This window comes from Haliotis rubra, unplaced genomic scaffold, assembly GCF_003918875.1.
Source record: "Haliotis rubra isolate DU_JTF1 unplaced genomic scaffold, ASM391887v1 Scf114, whole genome shotgun sequence".
In the NCBI taxonomy this organism is placed as follows: Eukaryota; Metazoa; Mollusca; class Gastropoda; order Lepetellida; family Haliotidae; genus Haliotis; species Haliotis rubra.
In genome coordinates this window covers 639,218-658,939 of record NW_025765048.1, presented here as the reverse complement: position 1 = coordinate 658,939, position 19,722 = coordinate 639,218, and the positions used below count along the sequence as shown (strand labels likewise).

The 19,722-nt window shown below is 36.8% G+C and overlaps 1 protein-coding gene across 9 annotated transcripts in view; it reads left to right on the top strand.

Moving 5' to 3' along the window:
- LOC124252825 (nuclear hormone receptor HR96-like) overlaps positions 1-19,722 on the top strand; it is a 316,210-nt gene that overhangs the window by 214,957 nt on the left and 81,531 nt on the right. For all 9 annotated transcript variants that reach the window (XM_046686516.1, XM_046686522.1, XM_046686530.1 and 6 more), the window contains one exon: positions 19,125-19,153. In XM_046686516.1, coding sequence (XP_046542472.1) covers positions 19,125-19,153 — 29 coding nt within the window. The remainder of the gene's footprint in view (positions 1-19,124; positions 19,154-19,722) is intronic.

The following is a 19,722-nucleotide window of genomic DNA, read 5'->3' as shown; positions in this document are numbered from 1 at the left end:
GCCACTCACTCACTCACTCACTCACTCACTCACTCACTCACTCCATGACAAACTATAGGTCACCATGCTACTCCACAACACAACACAACACAACACACCACCTCAAACCACCCCACACCACACCACACCACACCACACCACACCACACCACACCACACCACACCACATGTAATTAAAAAATATAAAGCGTTTTAACCTGGAGGTATCTGCAGTTCATGTAGTACAGGGATCATAGTGACGAGTCTGTGCACAGTTCCAACTGTGCTACACAGGAAAGTAAGATATGATAACATTCCAGTGTAGCATGTAGGACACATCCCACAGAGGGAGTGATGGTCATATCTGCACAAATATGTAACTTACAGTTATGAAAATCAATATTAACAACCCATAATGGAGATCCAAACAGCAACCAATGTTTCAATTCCTTTGAGAGATGAGGTTTTGCTTCCAATGTTATTTCAGAGTATCAGTAAGTGTTTACGTCAGCTTATGGAAATATATAAAAATTATGCCGCAAACGATTTCCATATTTTGTGGGAAGTTGCCCAGCTTGGAGGCATATCTTGTCAGCTTGAGATGTATGGTCCGTTAATCAAGGTCAAAAGGTTCTGTAATTACGGAGGTAGCATTACAACGATATGTTGTCAAGTAGACATGACTGATAAAACATACTTTTATCGCCTACTTCAAACAGATTTATATGCCCCGTTGTCACAGTAAATATGTTGTTTCTAGGGACATCATTCAAAATATGACAGATTGAAGGATGTTTTGTGTTTCCTTTGCGAACTGTCAGGAATGTAATTATTGAACATTTAAAATGACTTGCAGTGAGAGTCTCCTAGATTGGTTTCTATATTGTTGAGGAAAATACTACTTCTTGGGATGCTATTTTTGAAGACTTGTCTACCTCTGTGTTTGACTTAAATTTGAAAGGAGACGTGAAATGTTTGTTGAATGATGAGAAGGCCTCTCATTTGAGGGGAGATGTTGGATCTAGTTCTTTCACTTGTTCAACATGTTTCCCCCTTAGATATCTCACCATCGTGATACACCCTTCACAGTCTACAGTGGAGTTATGGGTACAATGTGTGGAGCCCATTTCTGGTGTTCCTCACCGTGATATTGCTGGAATATTGCTAAAAGCAGCGTAAAACAGTACTCACTCACTCACTCACTACAGTGGAGTTAGGATAGCCATACAGAAGACAAACAGACAATCACCTTTCTCTCTCAGGGTTATACAATACATGTTTTGTGGAAGAAGGTTGAGGGTGGCCTAGCAGTTGAACCAGTTTCTTATCATACAGAAGACCTGGGTTCTATTCCCGAAATGGGAACCCACTCACCGACAATCACCTGTCTCTCTCTGTGTAATCTTTGTGGAAGAAGGTGGAGGGAGGCCTAGCAGTTGAACCAGTTTCTTATCATACAGAAGACCTGGGTTCTATTCCCGAAATGGGAACCCACTCACCGACAATCACCTGTCTCTCTCTCGGTGTTTTACTGTATTCTTTGTGGAAGAAGGTGGAGGGAGGCCTAGCAGTTGAACCAGTTGCTAATCAAGCTGAGGAAGTGTCTTTGATACCTGACAGAGCCACCCACTCTCTGACAATCACCTTTTTCTCTTTTCGTAGTTATGCCATATTGTGGAAGGTAGGCTTGTGGTTAACACGTTTGCTTGAAGCACCGAAGAACCTTTTTCTTTTTCCACCTGGATGCAATGTGTGAAGCTATGGTGTCCTGGGGTTTTATTTGTAAAATATTTTGAAAAGCTTATAACCGTGGCCACCCATTCTTCAATCAACATCTTGACACTTCGTATCTAATGTAGACATGTGATCCATAGACTGACCTATGACCTAGGATCACATTGACTCCAGAACCTCACCTCAGTGGCACTCACTGTTACAACATGGGGCCAGGACAGGTTGCATTTTAATGGCATGAATCAGAGAAAGTAGATCAAGCTGCTCGTCTTAAGTATGTCATGTGCCCAACGTTTCACAGTTGACTGTGATTCACTGCAAGAACACAAGTCACATGACATTATTTTTCATTCTTTGCATTAATTTATCTTATTTTTAAAGAATTTGAAGATTTTCTTGAACAGATTATTGTTTCAGAGAATGAAGCAGAATCCAGAAGTGTTTATGCGGTTGGGTGGCCCGTCATTTGATAGTTTGCTTTGCTTAAACTGGCTGGGTTTGAACCCCAAAGTGGGACTAATTTGTTTGCCCGGAGTCCCTCATGATGTTGCTGTGACACTTGTGTGAAACTTGTGTGAAACATAATAAATGGGAAACATTTACTTCTTGTCTATTTAGGCTGTCTTAAAAAAGTTGAAATGTTTTAATTAATTGGTTATTAGAATAATTGTTAAAGCTGAAATAGAACCTCAACTTCTCCCTCCAGTCAGAAGCAGTGGTGGTATCAGTTCTTCAGATGGGATCAATAAATAATCACAATAATAAGCAAGTTGCTATCTATGAAATTTCTTACGTGAAAGCCTGTTGTGTTGTTTCTATGAATTGCCTAAACCGACTTTGAACTGAATAAAAAGACAATCTGTTTTTGTCAGGACTCCTAGAATGTTGTTACATTATTTTTCGGAGAGTTGCAGTTTGATAGAATACATATCTCCCAGAGTCATGTTGTTTTCTACTTGTCATTAGTGCACCATTTTTGCAATTTACATCATAAACATTTATTATGGGGAAAACATGTGGTTTTAAAAGGCTGATAATGTTCCAACATCGGGACGGAGATAACACAAGTAAAACATAACACAAGTAAAACATAACACAAGTAAAACTTACATTTCAATTTGCACTCAGTAGATATCCCAAGGAGAGATAAATTTGTGAAATTACATGGTTAATGTTAGCAATTAGAGACAGCATTTGGGGAAAATTAGTTTTTAATTTTCAAAAATAATCATTTAATGGGAATATTTAAGAAACTTTATGAGTTTTGAAGGTTATGAGAGAAATAATTGTTGACACTGTACAGAATATAAACAGCAAAAAAATAATTTTAAGGTTGAAAAAAATGTAATATTTCGAGATTATGATTGAAACTGTAAGGACCATGAGCCATCTGTAGATTTATTGGGACATGTGTTTTAGTTTAATGTGTTTCTTATCTAATTTCCTGGTAATGTTGTCATGGTTTTGAAGGGATTAAGACAAATGAAAGAAAATATCCTTGCCAGTTGCCTATTTCTCCCCAGATTGATGCAGCATATGGCTGCTGTAGCCTCCGACTGATGGAGACATATTACTGATATCAAACATGCTGGGTAACAAATATTATAGAAAGGCGCTGTTAGTGTGCTTTATTTGATTTGCATCACTGAACACTGAGTTTCTTGTAGTGCTCAATTGGTATTGATACAGTAAGTCCCCTGGGTATGGTTTTATAAGTAGGACTTTATGGAGTCTGAAATTTGATTCAGATGTAGATATTCAGACCAAATATTGGTCATGGAAATTAATGTTTATTATCACATGAAGATTTTTCTTTCACAAAGCATTTATAGTATGTCAAAAATGAATTTATCACTGTATCTTTGCATTGCCTATTTACGCCAATGTATTCTCCAGTGGCAGGGGGATAATCTCCCCTGATCAAACCCCTCTCATTAGGAAACGTAGGGTGTTCTCCTTCAATGATCGGGAACAATTAACATTGGCAGAATCTCAAAGATCAGAAGGCTTGGGCCCGATCCATTTCCAATCCCTAGTCCGATCAGACTTTTCCGTTATCAGAGCTTTGAATCGCGAGATTATCCACAGTCGCAGGTATTTACTGGATGAAATATTTACTGGGGCAAGATCGCAGTAGTTGGGGTTAGCCTTAAGAGCTAGTTTGGTTTATGAGTGGAGATTTTGATTTGGTTCGTTTGGGCGTCGTGGTTTTATTGATACCAGGGAGTTGTGGGTATAGAGACGTGCAAAATGTCTTCAGTGTATAGCACAAGAGTGCCAATTGTGTTCCCAATGCAGAGTTTTGTATACGAGGTAGGCTTTTTTCCTATTTTATAGCTAGCATTAAGAAACCTCTTTACATTAGATATGTATGCTCAAGTTGAGAAGGTTGGATTTCAGTAATCGTCTTTGGAAGTGTGAACATCATCAGTTATAACATTCAGTTTTCCCAACACCAAGGAGTATTGAAGAAAGTTGAGCCAATAATAAATATTTTGTAAGTGAAAAATGGCATTGTTACAGTGAAAAAAGGATTGTCAGATGATGATGGGAAGATAACAGAGTGGGAGTAGCAAAGTATCCCTGTACGTCTGATTTCCTTATCGGTTTACTACTTGAACAAAACGACATATCTATGCACTGACTTCTACGAGGACTGGAGTCCTTGTTTCATCAAAAGCCACTATGGTTGAATACTCGGTCAGGGGTTTGTTATGAAAGGCGTATCTGTTCAGTTCAAGACAGATTTGTACTGTGGTGTTATAAGGAGATGGTATGAGGCAGCTCTCAAGAGTCGGCCATTATGTCACTGACAATTTTATCTGTGTGTGTACACAAATCATTTTATGTCCGAAGTGAACATACTGGCTGTGTCGGGTCGGTGTTTCATGTTTCATTGCATACACTGGATTACATTTGCATAAAATCTTTTATTCCGATGTTTTGAAGAACATCTTTCATACAAATGCAGGTTTTCATAGCATCTCCAGAGGCTCATGGCAGACATCTTGAAATGGAAATTCCCCCAGTGTCATTTTTTATCAAAAATGATTTCATGTTAGAACAATAGTAGACTAACAACCGGTCTCTGAAATGAACATATTTTACAAAGAAAAAGGCTCATAGTCAAAAAAATAAAATATAATGAAAAGGAGCCCTGAGACTTTCTTCATTTCCTGCTGTGGAAATCTAGACTTGCCACATTTTCTCGACTTGCGTGGGATTTCTTTGATATATTTGCTTCAGGGTCTGTATGACAGACTAGAACAATAGTACAGTGAAGGTTTCAGAATGTGGTTGAGTTGCTGGAGGATCTGTTTAATTTGTGAATTGTGAAAAGAGTGTTATGGAATAGATAAGCTCTTTATTTAGGATGTTATAACATGCATGACCCCAGTGGATAGAATTGACCCCTCAGGGAATTATCAAGCACATGAGGTCACGTTGTCAGACGAAGTACGTCTAAATGTATTTGTATGTTTCAAGATAAATAGCATGATACAAGAACAACATTAACGTTAGTTATTTCTATATTGAAGTGGTAATGGGACCTGATGGAATGATTAAGTCAGGTTTACAGTTACAGTTATGTACTGGTAACACTGGTTGTAGAAATACACCTTTGCACTCACTTCAGTGGAGACAGAAGGTCATTAGGAGCATTTTTTCCTTTTGGTAATTTTTGCCAAGGTCAGAAATAACAGGTGACACTAACAAGTGGTTGATATTATAAATAATGTCCCACATCCCATGTGTGATAACAAGCAAACCACATGTATGTATTATTTGATATTTTTTGCAAGTTTGTGAGTGTAACCAAATTAACAGATTTCACCTTCTGCCACATTACTCTAGATTTGTCTTCTGGAGCAGGTACAGGGTCTACTCGTGGACAGTTATTGCCCTTGATGACCTTGACCCTGCAAAGTTATCTGAAATCAGCTTCTCCTAAGAACTGCTTAGAATTTACATTTATGCTATGTTGTGAAGACTCGCAGCATTTTGAAATATGAAAAATTATTCAAGGAATCTGAAAATACCTGCTTTATTGCGTATTTGGACAAGGATTTCACAAAAAAGTATTGTAAATTATTTTCATTTCTGAGACTGTACGTTTGAGTATATGAGTAAAATAGCAGCTGTCTGACTGGGGGTGAAAACACCTCTACCACATTGTGGAGCCTATTGTTCAGCTACGATATTCCTGAGATGTAGAACACATTCCACCGTCACTCCCATACAGAAACTCACTAAATCACACTCTCTCTCAAACTCATTATGAGTAATTCAAGACTAAAATAATTTGCTTACCGTTTCTCAGAAAAAAAGGAAACATGTTCCACATAACTTAGTGCCTCTTCTTAAAATAGTTGCTCATAATTTGCTAAATCTGCCACACCTGCGTCTTCTATGGTTCTCTCCCATTTCTGCAACAAATCATAACACTAATCCATCCTAATCTAGCCGTATTCCATCCTAATCTAGCCGTATTCCATCCCTTAATCCCTACAATAATGAGTGGCCATTATGGCATCTTCGACGTGGTCTAATAGCTGTGCCCAGTCAGGCATCCCAAACCAGGTATATAAGGTGATCCTTAATGACTTAATCAATAAATTGATTGGTTGAACTCAGTAAGCAAATCAATCGTATAATGGACACATCTCAACTTAAGATGGCCTATATTAGATGGCAGCAAGTGTTAATGAATTGCACTGTTTCGTTTATTAAGCCTTCAATTAGTCAGATGGGAAAATGATATTTCTCCTAAGCGTACATTATAACATTTTCTTTGGATTATGAGAATTTGATTTGAGACAATGAGAGACGAGGGACAGTTGAGGTTTTGATTGGATTGTTTTTTAAGGAGGGTACGTGGGACTGTCCTGTGTTATGGTCAGTGTTGTGGTACATGACCTGATGCTGACCCTTCGAAGTAACACACAGGAATAGTGTCTGTAGTCATGTGATCAAATGAAACCATGCTTAATAGATGTCAGTCAGTTTGACGTCACAGACCAGTTTTGCTCTGTGCAATTCCTTATTTCTTTTACGGATATAAGCAGAATATACATTTTAAGTCTTGCTTGAGTGTATATTATCCGATAATGTCCAGTAGCCACAATTTAGGCTAACTATTGAAATAAATGTATTATTTCTTTCCATTTGTGTTGTTTGGTCACAATGCTTAAAAAACTCTACATTTCTAATTACAACTGATGTGAAAAGGTTTGTATAGACAAAATAATGTTTACCTTGATTAACATACAAAAATGCTTGGCTATATTTCCAGATGAATTGAAATTTCATTGTTGTGGTAAATAAACAGTAATGAAAATAAAAATAATTAATTAGAAGGAAGTAGAATTCCAAAGAAAAAACTCCAACATTGGAATTCATTTGTACTTCTGAAGAAAAAAAGGGACATTTTTATGCAGTATATATATATGATTAATTGAGAAATTCATGGTATCTGAATGATGAAATGTGGTGATGATTATGAATATGATCATGACAATGTTGGTGATGAATTTGTTGGGTTTGCCCTATTGGATGTTTTGGTAAAACTGGTCTGTGCCTAGCAATTTATGCTTTTCAGGTAGTCTTTGCAAGAGTATACATTGCCAAAATTCACTTGTAATATTGTGGCATTACACACAAAAATAAACAGAATTTTGAAATTAACTGATTTATCATTGCCAGATTCATGTCAACACAAGTTCTCATTCATTCATTTAGTTTTGTCCTGAGCTAGTATACTACCCAAAACTCATTAGGGAACTACTGATTCATTCTTGCCTTAACACGGTGATGATACTGAAGAATCGGTTTTTCTGTGACTTCCTTAGAGTATATCCCAACCAAACTTTGAGTAGTATATGTTGATGTCTAATTGGTTGCCATGATGAATGACAGCTCCGCAGCAAGATGTGCAGCAGTTACTGCTGGCCAGTTAGTCATACTGTACGAGATGCCGGTTGCCCTGAGAATGACCTGCAATGCCCTGATGTGGAATGAGATATTGCTTTATTACTAATATTGATTAATCATGGATGCATTAGTACATCATTAATGCAGGAATTAACCAACATTTGAGCTATAGATGTCAACAATGCCTGTTTATAGAACACAATGCGTTTCCTGGCTGTAGGAAATCCTTTGGTGTTCTGTTGTACACGCTATTCAGGGTGCCAGATATTTTTACTGGACCTTTTTCAGTTTTGGTCTTAAGTTTTGGGGTACTTTTTTGGGTTCTGAAAAATTTGTTTCTTGACCAACCATTAGTTTTTCAATTAAGACATATGTAAATGCGGATTAAAAGCATGTAAAGATTAATTTGAGCTCAAACAAAATGATGTACCATGTTACAGTACATTCAGTAAAGCTACTTTCTGTAACTCAATCATACTGACTGATCATTAGACCTTCAACGAGATTTACACATCTACAAAACTGTAACACTCAACTGGTATATTTTCTGAATGATTTAATATTGCTATGAACTGATACATATTAATCTTTATGTAATGTTGAGAAAAAAGTACAGGTTGTGGTAAGATGCCTTGTGAGAGTGTGATATACTTCCGTATCAGACAGCTGATTAACATTGTGATAACATCAAGGACATATCTGCTGCAGACAAACATTATTAGAATCACTTTGATGGGGAAATTCACACCTCATATCCAAGTCCACAACCTTATTGATGATTTCTTTTCGTATTTTTTTTTCAGTTAGATAGATATAATTAACTGAATATTGCAATGAATGAGAGTGAAGAGAGAAATAGGATGGAATAAGTTCTTTTGATGATTTAATAATTACTAGAAGGTAAAATCATGGAAGATCTCGGTGGTACACAGAAAAATCTGTTTGTTCTGATAACCTTGTCAATGATAAGACCAAAGGATTTAACAAGATGATGTATAACATAACTGCACCTTCTTTAATTTATTGACCTGTCGGTTTATAAAACCAGCTACTCCCCATCCTAATCTCACCTTATATTATACTGAACAAAAACGTTAGGGATTGCTAATATTTTGTGTGTGTGCGTCTGTGTGTCTGTGTGTCTGTGTTTGAGAACGCTTACACCTTTCTCGTATGGGAGTTCTTGAAAATACAATGCAATCCCTATACTGTCTTTTTGAGGTCTCTTCATTCCCTCTGAAAACATGATCAGTTCTGAGGAAAATATGGTACAGAATCTGCTGAGTAATAACCACTACAACCCAGGGATGTATGGGAATAAATGTGTGTGTATATATGGTAATAATGATTACGATGCATATCATGCCTGGTTATTGTACAGCATGGGGTAACTTAAACTCTTTCATGGTAAGGGTTGGTGTTAAAAGCTATTTAACCATCACTGCATTTATCTTGCAACAAAATATAGACAACCATTAACTCAATAAGTGCATTAATGTCAGCCGTTGTGTTGGTTGAGTTATGCACACCCACATGTCATTTACATCAATATTCAGGACTTATTTTCTGTAAGGCTTTAGTTGGCTCGTCACGCCGAAGACCCGGGTTCGAATCCCCACATGGGCACAATGTGTGAAGCCCATTTCTGGTGTCCCCTGCCGTGATGTTGCTGGAATATTGCTAAAAGCGGCGTAAAACCAAACTCAGTCAGTGTAAGGCTTTATATCGATTACGAAATTGCGGTATATATTTCAGTCTGTGACACTACTGACCCTTTGAAGAAAAATAATATGGTACTTTTCATTGACCGGAAAAATCAATAATACTTCGATTTCAAGGGTTATCACCTGTAGAAATCAGTTTAATTAAGGCATCGCTTGTGGCAGAGAGTTGTGGGGTTTGAGGGTCATAAAACCAAGTCAGACAATATGGAAGAAAGGTAGTGAGATATGCTGCATAGCAACGCAAAAGTTGAACCATAATAGCTTGACCCTTCACCCTAATGACCTCTTGAAATGGTTTCTCTTGGCCAATTTGGGGATGTGTTTTATTGGTGTGGGACTGTATCTATCAAATTAACAAGATTTTTTTTTTTTTAATATTACAGAAGTATTATTTGGCAAACAATAATATTAATTCCAATTCTGTCATTACTTGGTTTTGATCTACCAGGCACCAGAAAGTGCTATACTACCATTACTACACACAATGACAAAGGGTTGGTTAATGTGATGACAGTTATAGAAAGTAAGGAAAGAGTACTGTTTCATGTAGTTGTTTGAGATAATCATTAACACACGTTTCAATTATATCACCACACTTTCATCCAAACTGAAAAACCAGCTTTCCCGGGTACATGTTTAAAACACGGATGAATATGCTAAATATGAATTCATATCAGTTCATGATCAGCTTTGAAATATCTATTAAGGATTACAATCACAGCTTCACCAGCTTTTAGTGTATGGACATTAACACTGAAGCACAGTTTCACAGTGTAGGTCACTGTGACCTGATTCAGTTTCACCAGCAGTGCATGAAGGGCTCAGACATTAAGGCAGGAAGAGTTATTCCCCTTTGACCAGAAATCCTGCCACAAACTGGAATTCATATGGTACTGTAACTAAAGCGGATTTGAAAATGTTTCAGTATTCATGTTCTTTTGAAGTAAGTTGTAAAATAATTTTAGTTGTCCATTTATATATAGATGTCAAATAATTAATGCATTTTTAACAGTGTATGAAATAAGCCAAAAGCTCATTAGATATCGGGGCTGGTAACTTCAAAATGTTACAAGCTCAAAATGGATGTAACCAGACCAGACAATCTAAAGAAAATAAATCAATTTTTACTCAGATGTATGGAACATGTCCCGTAAAATGTTTACCAGACCATCAGCTAGCTGTAAATTTAGACCGTCCGTCGGAAATCTAGCCCATCTTGGGTGTTTGGATGGACCTTATTTCATACACTGATATTAATAAATATCCAGTTCTATGTTCCTGTTCCTGTTGTGGGTGGTTGTCCATTAATGTATGCACTTGCTGTGTAAACTATTGTTCAAGCTCATATGTACTCAAAACAGTGGAATCAGATGATATTGATTCCAGCATCTTGTTGATTGCTCATTTTATAAGTAGCCATATTTTGCTGTCACACTGATCAGGGGTGACAGAAAGATCAATGTCAAATTACCAAAACTGACAGCAAGTAAAAACAAAAGCTATGTTCCATGTGTTTTTAGTCAGTAAGTTTGACATCCTCCTAAAATTATTCCATTTAATTTCTCGTCTGCAGATGCTAAGTGTTGTCTTGATGATAAAATTGTTTTATTTGGTAATAAAGTGTTGAGATGACTGTGCTGATTGTGAATAACCTGTTTTATGTACTGCCACTGATAAAATCATATTAATCAATAATCCAAATTTCGTCTATTGAAGACCGTAATGGCTACCAGTATTGATCCCTGAAACTTGACACTGTATCAAACACCCAAACAAAACAGATGTAATACGACAAGAGATATCAAACTGAAACAAGCTATCATAAAATTCCGTGGCAATCCAACTGACCATCTAAGTCCTGAGTAAATACACTGGTAATCTCGGAGATGATCAAAAGCTTTAAACTGATATCTGAGTATGTTTATTTATATTGCTGTTGTTTTCTTCCAAGTACTTGTTTAAGTTTTTGTTGAAAATATATTTGCTTTCGTCTTTCTAGGAAGGAGTGAAGTGCTGTACGTATTGATAGCTGAATCTTTTTAGCGACTGTAACATATTCTGTTTACAAACTTTCAACACATTTGGCATGTGTAAATACTACTTCACATGACTCAGTTTCTGTTAGGTTGTTTTTGGTGGTATGTCTTAATGAGACTTGGGGTCGTGGGGTGGCCAAGTGGTTCAAGTTAAAGCAATCGCTCGTCACACCGAAGACCCGGGTTTGATTCCCCACATGGGTACAATGTGTGAAGTCCATTTCTGGTGTTCCCCACTGTGATGTTGCTGAAATATTGCTAAAAGTGGCGTAAAACTTAACTCACTCACACACTCACTTATGAGACTGAGTCAGCGAGGTTAGAATCCATGTTGCATAAATATCAACTGACAGGAAACATTCTATTACTCAAACAATAAGTACATTATTTTGTGAAGATTTATTATAATGTCTGTCTGTTTTTCTCTGATTCCCATTTATGTAATAAACCATGATGCCTTATGTAGAGTGTCCATAGCTTCAGATTCAGCCCTTGATTAGCAGGATGCTATTAAATCTATATATACACCTGACTGGATGTCAGAATCTCTCTGTCAGTGTTGCTAAATTATGGGTATCAATCATGAAAGAAAGTTAGCAAAACTTGTCTCAGTAATTGGTTGTTAGTAAGGTCGTGTCCCGACTGCTACTATTTGCCTCTAAACTATTATTTACTGATATCAACAAGTCATATTTATCACTACTGCACCAACTGTGGAAAGTGTTGACATGAATACTTGATGTGATGATTGTTAACGTATAGTTTTTGATGCAGTTTATTTTGACATTGTTGATAGAGATGTACAGAGGGTACTAAACAACCTTCCGTGTAATACCAGTGTTATCAAATGATTTAGTGATTTGATACTAAGTCTTTCACGGGTTTAATAAAAATGGTATTTCACTGAAGCGAGTTTAGTATTCTGTTTATTACTCTCCAACATAAACACATAGAAACTGCCTACAGTGTGATGACTCTCATATTAATTTTCCGTGAGTCAAGCAAGGCCTAATACCATTGTGACAGGCATTAGCATTGTGACGTCATAACTGTAGCCATCATGACATCATATGTCTAGCAGTATTACACTAGTGTAATATTGCCGTAAAAATATTACACTGCGGTATCTTCCACGTGCGAGTAATAAATTTAAATTACTAAATGCCCCTGTTTGTAGTTAGGAGAATGTGATGTACACTGGTACACTAAGGGAGAATGTGATGTACACTGGTACACTAAGGGAGAATGTGATGTACACTGGTACACTAAGGGAGAATGTGATGTACACTGGTACACTAAGGGAGAATGTGATGTACACTGGTACACTAAGGGAGAATTTGATGTACACTGGTACACTAAGGGAGAATGTGAGTACACTTTCATGAATGTGATGTACACTGGTACCCTAAGGAGGCCAGACTTTATCTTCTAAAAGACCTTGATGCCCCATGTTGTCAGTGCAGTTTTCATGCGTGGTTAGAACCGCATCTGAAGAAAGCTTGTGCATTTTTTGGACAGTTAAAGGATAGTACACAAAGGCTCTCCATATTTAAAATTTTTAATTGATTATAATGATGGGGAAGAATTAATTTTTTTGTGTTATTGTTTCATATATTAATTATTGAAATTTTCCACCATCTGTTGTGTTTAGCAAGACTGACATTTGCATTGACATCTCTAACTGTGATATCAGTTTATTTGTCACTCCCCGGCCTGAACTGTTGAAAGATTAACGACAAAACACAAACCATCCCCCAGGATTGTGGCACTACTGTGACCTGGTTCATGGAACACATACAGAGATGATCATCACCACGGCTGTACCCATACGAAGGCACAAAACACCTCTTACACCTCTATGTAGGTTTATATAGCCAAATTGTATCGGGGGATACATATTCATTGTGTCTGTATTTGTTGCCGAAACTAATCCACATTCTTCATTGAACTGTGTTTGCACTTGATTACTTTAGTTCCTTTCAAAAGAAACATTTCGATATGTATTGGAGTTAAGAAAACATATTTATTTTATCACATTGTGTGAGTATTCTCATATTCTATATTGAAAAATCTTGATGGGTCGAGACCGGTGATTGCTGGCAAAACGGGATTGAACAGCAGGCGGGAATAGGATCTGATGTGTCATGATGTTACTACGTGCGTGTCATTTGGGCGCCTCTTTTTGAGATTTTGACAGGATAAATTTGCAGAAGCCTCCCGACTTGTGATGAAGCTCTTGATTATATTAGCAATGTCATATTTCTTCCAACGAGATGGGATAGCATTACTGTTGCAGTATTTTGACAGGGTCAGAGGTCGTGATTTATGTCGGTCACAGTGGGACGAACAATTGCCAGAAGAGCGCGGACAACATTGTTCCTGATATAAAGGGTCGTCCATGAATGAATTAGCTCGATTATTTTATGATAACCTTTCTATATGAAGATGAGCCTGGACATCGCGGGACAAACCAGTGACCAGTAAATGAGATTCTGATTACAATGTAAAGAGGAGGTGGGATATCAGGAGCCCAAGTGTATTATCATAGTGGAGTGGTCCTTTCAGTAAGGCCTAGCATAATCATGGTGTCAAGTGTATAACATGAATAACAAGAAAAAAACTCATCGTTGTGGTCATGATCAGTTTAATTTCAGAATACATGTATTAGGTGGATCTTGGTCAGTGAGGGGACTTAGAATCTAATAACTGTGGCAAAGATGGGAATGGTATCATGGTGCTGTTGTCACATTAGGAGTTCACTCTCTGGACAAAGTTGGAATTAAACCCAGACCCACAGTATAATACTTAGACACTTGATCCTGCAGGCTTCCCAAAGACCCATAATGGAGTATATGTTAGTATATAAAGTCATTGATAAATCAAGATCCCCGAGTTTAGATAAAGAGCCTTACTATAACTGTTTGGTATTATTCGGTCTAAACCATTGGTTTTTGCAAGATTTCAAATATGTGTTTCACTTCATAGACAGCAGCTTTAGATTGGAAGGATAACCAAGTTTGTGAAGTGTTCACCCATCGTAGTACTGTATAATGTCAGGTCCACATTTTGTCATGGTGATGATGCCAAACCTCAGGCAACTCCTGCAGAAGGTTGAAGAGAACGCACCAGGCAAACAGACCTTGATTTTGACTCCAATAAAGTTACGAGAAACATGTCTATATGTTCTTTACGATTTCAGCTATAAATGTCTTGAATGCTCTTTGTGAACTGTCATGTTGTCACAACTGCCTCTACACTGATGGTGAGGTGTTGCTGTGTGTGATGCTGAAAATCACTCACTCTTTAAAGTGTCATGGGGCAGCCCAGTGGTTAAAGGGTTTCCTGTCAAACCAAAGGCCTGGGTTTGATTCCCCACATGGGTACAATGTGTGAAGCCCATTTCTAGTGTCTCCTGGCAAGATGGAATAGTTCCTTCAAACATATGCTTGTTTCTTCTTTGATTGGCATTCTAGAAGTTGAGTAGATAAAGAATGAGGACTATTTTTGTGGATATACAACTTCTTTATTCTATATAGGCGACGTTTCGACATAGATTTTAATGTCGTTGTCAAATTGTGACTTGCTTGACGACATTAGAATCTATGTCGAAACGTGGCCTATCTAGAATAAAGAAGTTGTATATCCATAAAAATAGTCCTCATTCTTCATATGCTTGTTTTCATAGACAACTCACCTAGTACACACAGTTGAATAGTTCCTTCAGCCATATGCTTGTTTTCATAACACAATGATGAAAATGTTGGGCAGGTGTTCTCATGTTCTCAGGTGTTTGACAAATTTTAAGATTGAGATTTATCGATGTGACCAGTTTCAGTGACTGGCCTCATTTTGAGGTTGCAGCAAACTTTGAGTAAAGAAAAACTTTCCCATTGAATCATATCAGCTCCACAAAAATTCGATATTCATGTAATGATGCTATAAAATTTTGCTTCCAAAATTGTCAGCACTTTATAAAGAGCTTTGCCTTATCCTCTGGTGGTCCTCTGTGCGGTAATGTCGAAGTCTTGTATCACAGTTGCTTGTGTTCATATGGTGTCAGTTATCATAAGTGATTTCAAATGGAAACATTTGATACAAATTCTTTATTTACTTAACTGTCATATTTAATTGCACGGCACTCAGCTGTGAGGTGAGACGACACTGGCTATTGATTTGTCATAAGCAGGATTGTTGTACTTGTTGGCTGAAGTACATGTGACACAGGTGCTCCGTCATCTGAGACTTCATATTTCTATATGTGATGAGCTGTATCTTCATCGTGCCAGGTTACATTGATTGTATTTCACTATTCTCAGTATTTCATGCTTTGCTACCATTTTAAAATTTCATTGAAATGCATATATGTGGATTGATCATTATATACTCATAGAAACAAATAAAGGAACACACAAAAGTGCAAGTGTTCCTATACTCTTTTCCGGGTTTCTTGTCATGCTTTATATTGCACTGTGGGTAAAAATCTGGAAATAAATAAAGGAACACTTGTACTTTCAAGTGTTCCTCTATTCGTTTCCATGAGGATATTTTACCTATATTGCGTGATCTACTCAAAATATGAAAGTGACACAACAGGAAATATTTTTGATTGTCGAATTAGACGTTAAGAAAATTAGAATGCCATAAAATTACAGTACATCAAGTGGCAATAAATATCCAATGCAGTCCTTGCAGGAAAAGCAATGTATAACAGTGATTGTTATGCAGGCCTACCAAAGAAAACTTTCTCACTGTGCAGAAAAACGCAGAAAAGCCCACATTAATCGTGGAAATAGCAACATAAACATAATACCTCGCTACTAAAACAGTAAAAACGGCAACAAAAGACTATGAAACTGCAACATTTTTATATCAGCAAACTTTGACCTCTACTGCGCATGTGCGTTACAATCTGAGCTTCTTTAAAATTTGTGAGCAACGGCGAATCGCTTCGCGTAGAAAAGGTATTGAATATGTCGAAATAGTTGCTGTCAATCATATCATACGAATGGAAAGTAAACTAAACAAGTGTGCACACAAATATCATGATGATAAATGCCAAGTAACACAACAGAAATACTTCAAACAGGGAATGTAACTATTGTCCAAGCTGGAAAATGTCAACATGCGGTCTAGACTTCCTCTTCCATGTGTGCATGCGCAAAATCGAAGTTGCAGGCTGTTTGTTTTTTTATCCAGTTTTAGCAATTTAAAGTTGCCATTTTTACTGTTTCAGTAGCGAGGTATTATGTTTGTGTTGCTATTTCCACGATTAATGTGTACTTTTCAGCCTTTTTCTGCACAGTGGGAAAGTTTTCTTTGGTAGGCCTGTTATGGCGATGACCAGTTTTCCACTTTAGGATGTACAGACAGGCTCTGAATAAGGCCTGCTCTGCTACTCACCCATCAAGAGCTCAGTTTGGGGTAGCCAGTGGTTAAAGCGTTGGATGTACAGACAGGATTCCCCACATGGGCACAATGTGTTAGCCCAGGCCTGTGATATTGCTGGAATATTGCTAATCGTAAAACCAAACTCAGTCAGTCAGTCAGTCAGTCATTGCATAAAGTGAAATAAAAAACACAATCCAACACTTACTTTTTGATAGAATATTGTAACACTGTGAATAATGGACTAAGAGTGTATACAGCTTCCTCCAAACCCGCAACAGGGAAGTTCTAAAATAGGCCTATGTACCTAGATATAACTGTAGTTTTCAGAATTTATATATAGTTGAGAATGAATCAATAATATTTAATCATACCAGGAAAATAGTTTGTTGACCATGTTCATACTAGCATCCAAGTTCATACTGTCATTTTTCAAAATGGCTGACTGTGTTGTTGATCAAAGGGAGATAAGTCATTAACAGTGGCCTCATTGTAATCATTTAAAACACCATCTCTCTCTCCTGAAATATTACTTTCCTTTTCAACTATTCCCATATGCAGTATTATTTGATCTGACAGTTTTGTTAATGTTTGAGGCATTTGAAAAGTATTGAAATTATTTGAAAGAAATATGTACTTGAGAGATTATGACATGCATAATATTTGTTGATATGGCTGTTAATAATAATATAAGTGAAAAATATTCATCATAACAGGTAACTATATGAAAGTTCAGTGTATGGTGTGAGAATCATGTAATTATCCCTCTGCTGGTGATATTTTATATTTATTATTTCCTTTACAGTTTAGAACACAACTGTTAGCTAAAGTAGAGTGGGTGAATGAATCGATGCCCCTGATTTTAAAGTACATAAAGAGAAAGTTTCTCACTGGTTCTCCATAAGCTTTTTCATCTTAATTGAACAAAATGATGTTCATGATGGACAAGGATGATATAAAACGGCCATTTCCCTCCATCCAATGACTAATTGTCACACAATAAACGTTGACGAGTATTTAAGTATTGAAAGGTCCACACTTGGAGTAAATATTGACATTTGTTAAACTCTGCACAACTTATAATTACATCTTTAACAGGCTTCCTTCACTATGTTGCCCGAGATTGCCTTGGGATTTAGCAACTAATTTGAAATCTCAAGAACAAGTCCATATGATTAAGGATTGTAGAGCCGGAAACTGACGAGAAATATGTCATATGGCAATTATAATGTCGTGTTGTGCCTCTGACATGTTTTATGGGCAAGTTTGAAAGAGGTTCCATATGAACAAGAGATTTGAAAGTGTTAGCTCAACGGGACTGTGGGAGAAAACGGCAATTACAGAGTTTAGAATTCGCCTGTAATCTTCGGAGAATTAGACTAGAGTCATAATGTTTTTTTCTTCCTCTCTTGTAGAAGAGTAGGCCGGTATTGAAAACAGACTTTATGAAAATGTACCTCTTAGCCAAAGTTTACTTTGGAAAAAGGTCTGGGTTCCCAAGTAGGAAAAGAACTGAAGTTCCTGATCGGAAATTGGTACGAACTCAAGTCAGAGGCCACACCAGTCTCTAGTCCGTCATAGAATGTGCTCCCGAGCTGCGGTTATTAGACTTCAAATCCTCTCCTGCCTTAGTAATGCTTTCCAAATGAACGTCATAAAAGGAAGAGTTTGTATGGGATGAGCCTAAATTTCTATGTTCAGCGAAGGAGTTAAATTGATGTTTCTCCTCGCAGAACTTAATGTATTGAACGCAGAGCTTTAAAATATTTGCGCAGTTGTTAAACACTATTTTAAGGCTAATTGTGATTCTAAATGCACTCTAATGCAGCTTTTGGAGACCATTTCCGTGACTGATTTTCTACATAAAAATCATCACCCCTATGTCGCCTTTTAAGATACTGACTTTCAAATTGGGCTAATTTCGATGGGACTTGAACAAACATTCATTAATGGAGAGTTACGGAACAAAACAAATTTGGTCAGATTATAACTGTTTGATCAAGCTAAAGACTCCATAACAAAATTTCGTCTCTTGCAGGTGTTTCATATAAAATTGGGACTTCACTCCACAAATTTTATTCAGGACAAGGATTTTGGAATGATGGGAGATTTCTTGCGCTGATATTTTCCGAAAACATTTCTGTGGAATAGTTGACTATTTGGCATTTGAATATGGAGAGACAAAATCTAATGTTTGTGCAGTATGACTACTGCCAAACGCCGTCATATCCTGTTTGTCATCATTTGCCGCATGTGAGTTTATTTGTAAAGAAATTGATCCGTATTTATCTGTGTTTTGACCTTTCACACAAGTATATTGTATTTTTTATTTTCAGTGCCTTGATGAAGACAAAATGGATTTAAGGTATGTGGTTTTGTTTTTTAATTGATATGTTTATATTATTTGTATTAAACACACATGTTTTTCACATAACCAGTTGCCAGTGTATAGTTAGCAGATCTAGCGACATTGGCTCAAGTATACATATATTTTTTCAGCTGTACATTCCAGATTACATGCGTTGCTTAAAGAAGTGACACAAATTATCTTATTGGTAATTAACACTAAACTATGAGTGTCGATAATAGTGGAGAAATAAGGTAAAATTGTTTATTTTGCCTTGATAAAGATAAACATCTTGAGTTGTGTTATATGAATGTTTTTCAAACACAGTCCTGGCGTGGAATACATACCTGTAACTATGAATCAATTATAATACTTTTCAGCATCAAAATGTGTTTTTTCTGAATTTTATACAAGAGAAACATTTTTGATGTGTATGAGGACCAAAATTGAGTAGTAAAATGAAGTAAATCAAAATTTTAAATGTATTTAAAACATTAAAAAATCTACTTACTCCTGATGGTGACAGTACTCTCAATAAATGTTCATGGTATGGTTCACTCAGAGAGCAGCTTTATCATTTGATAGCA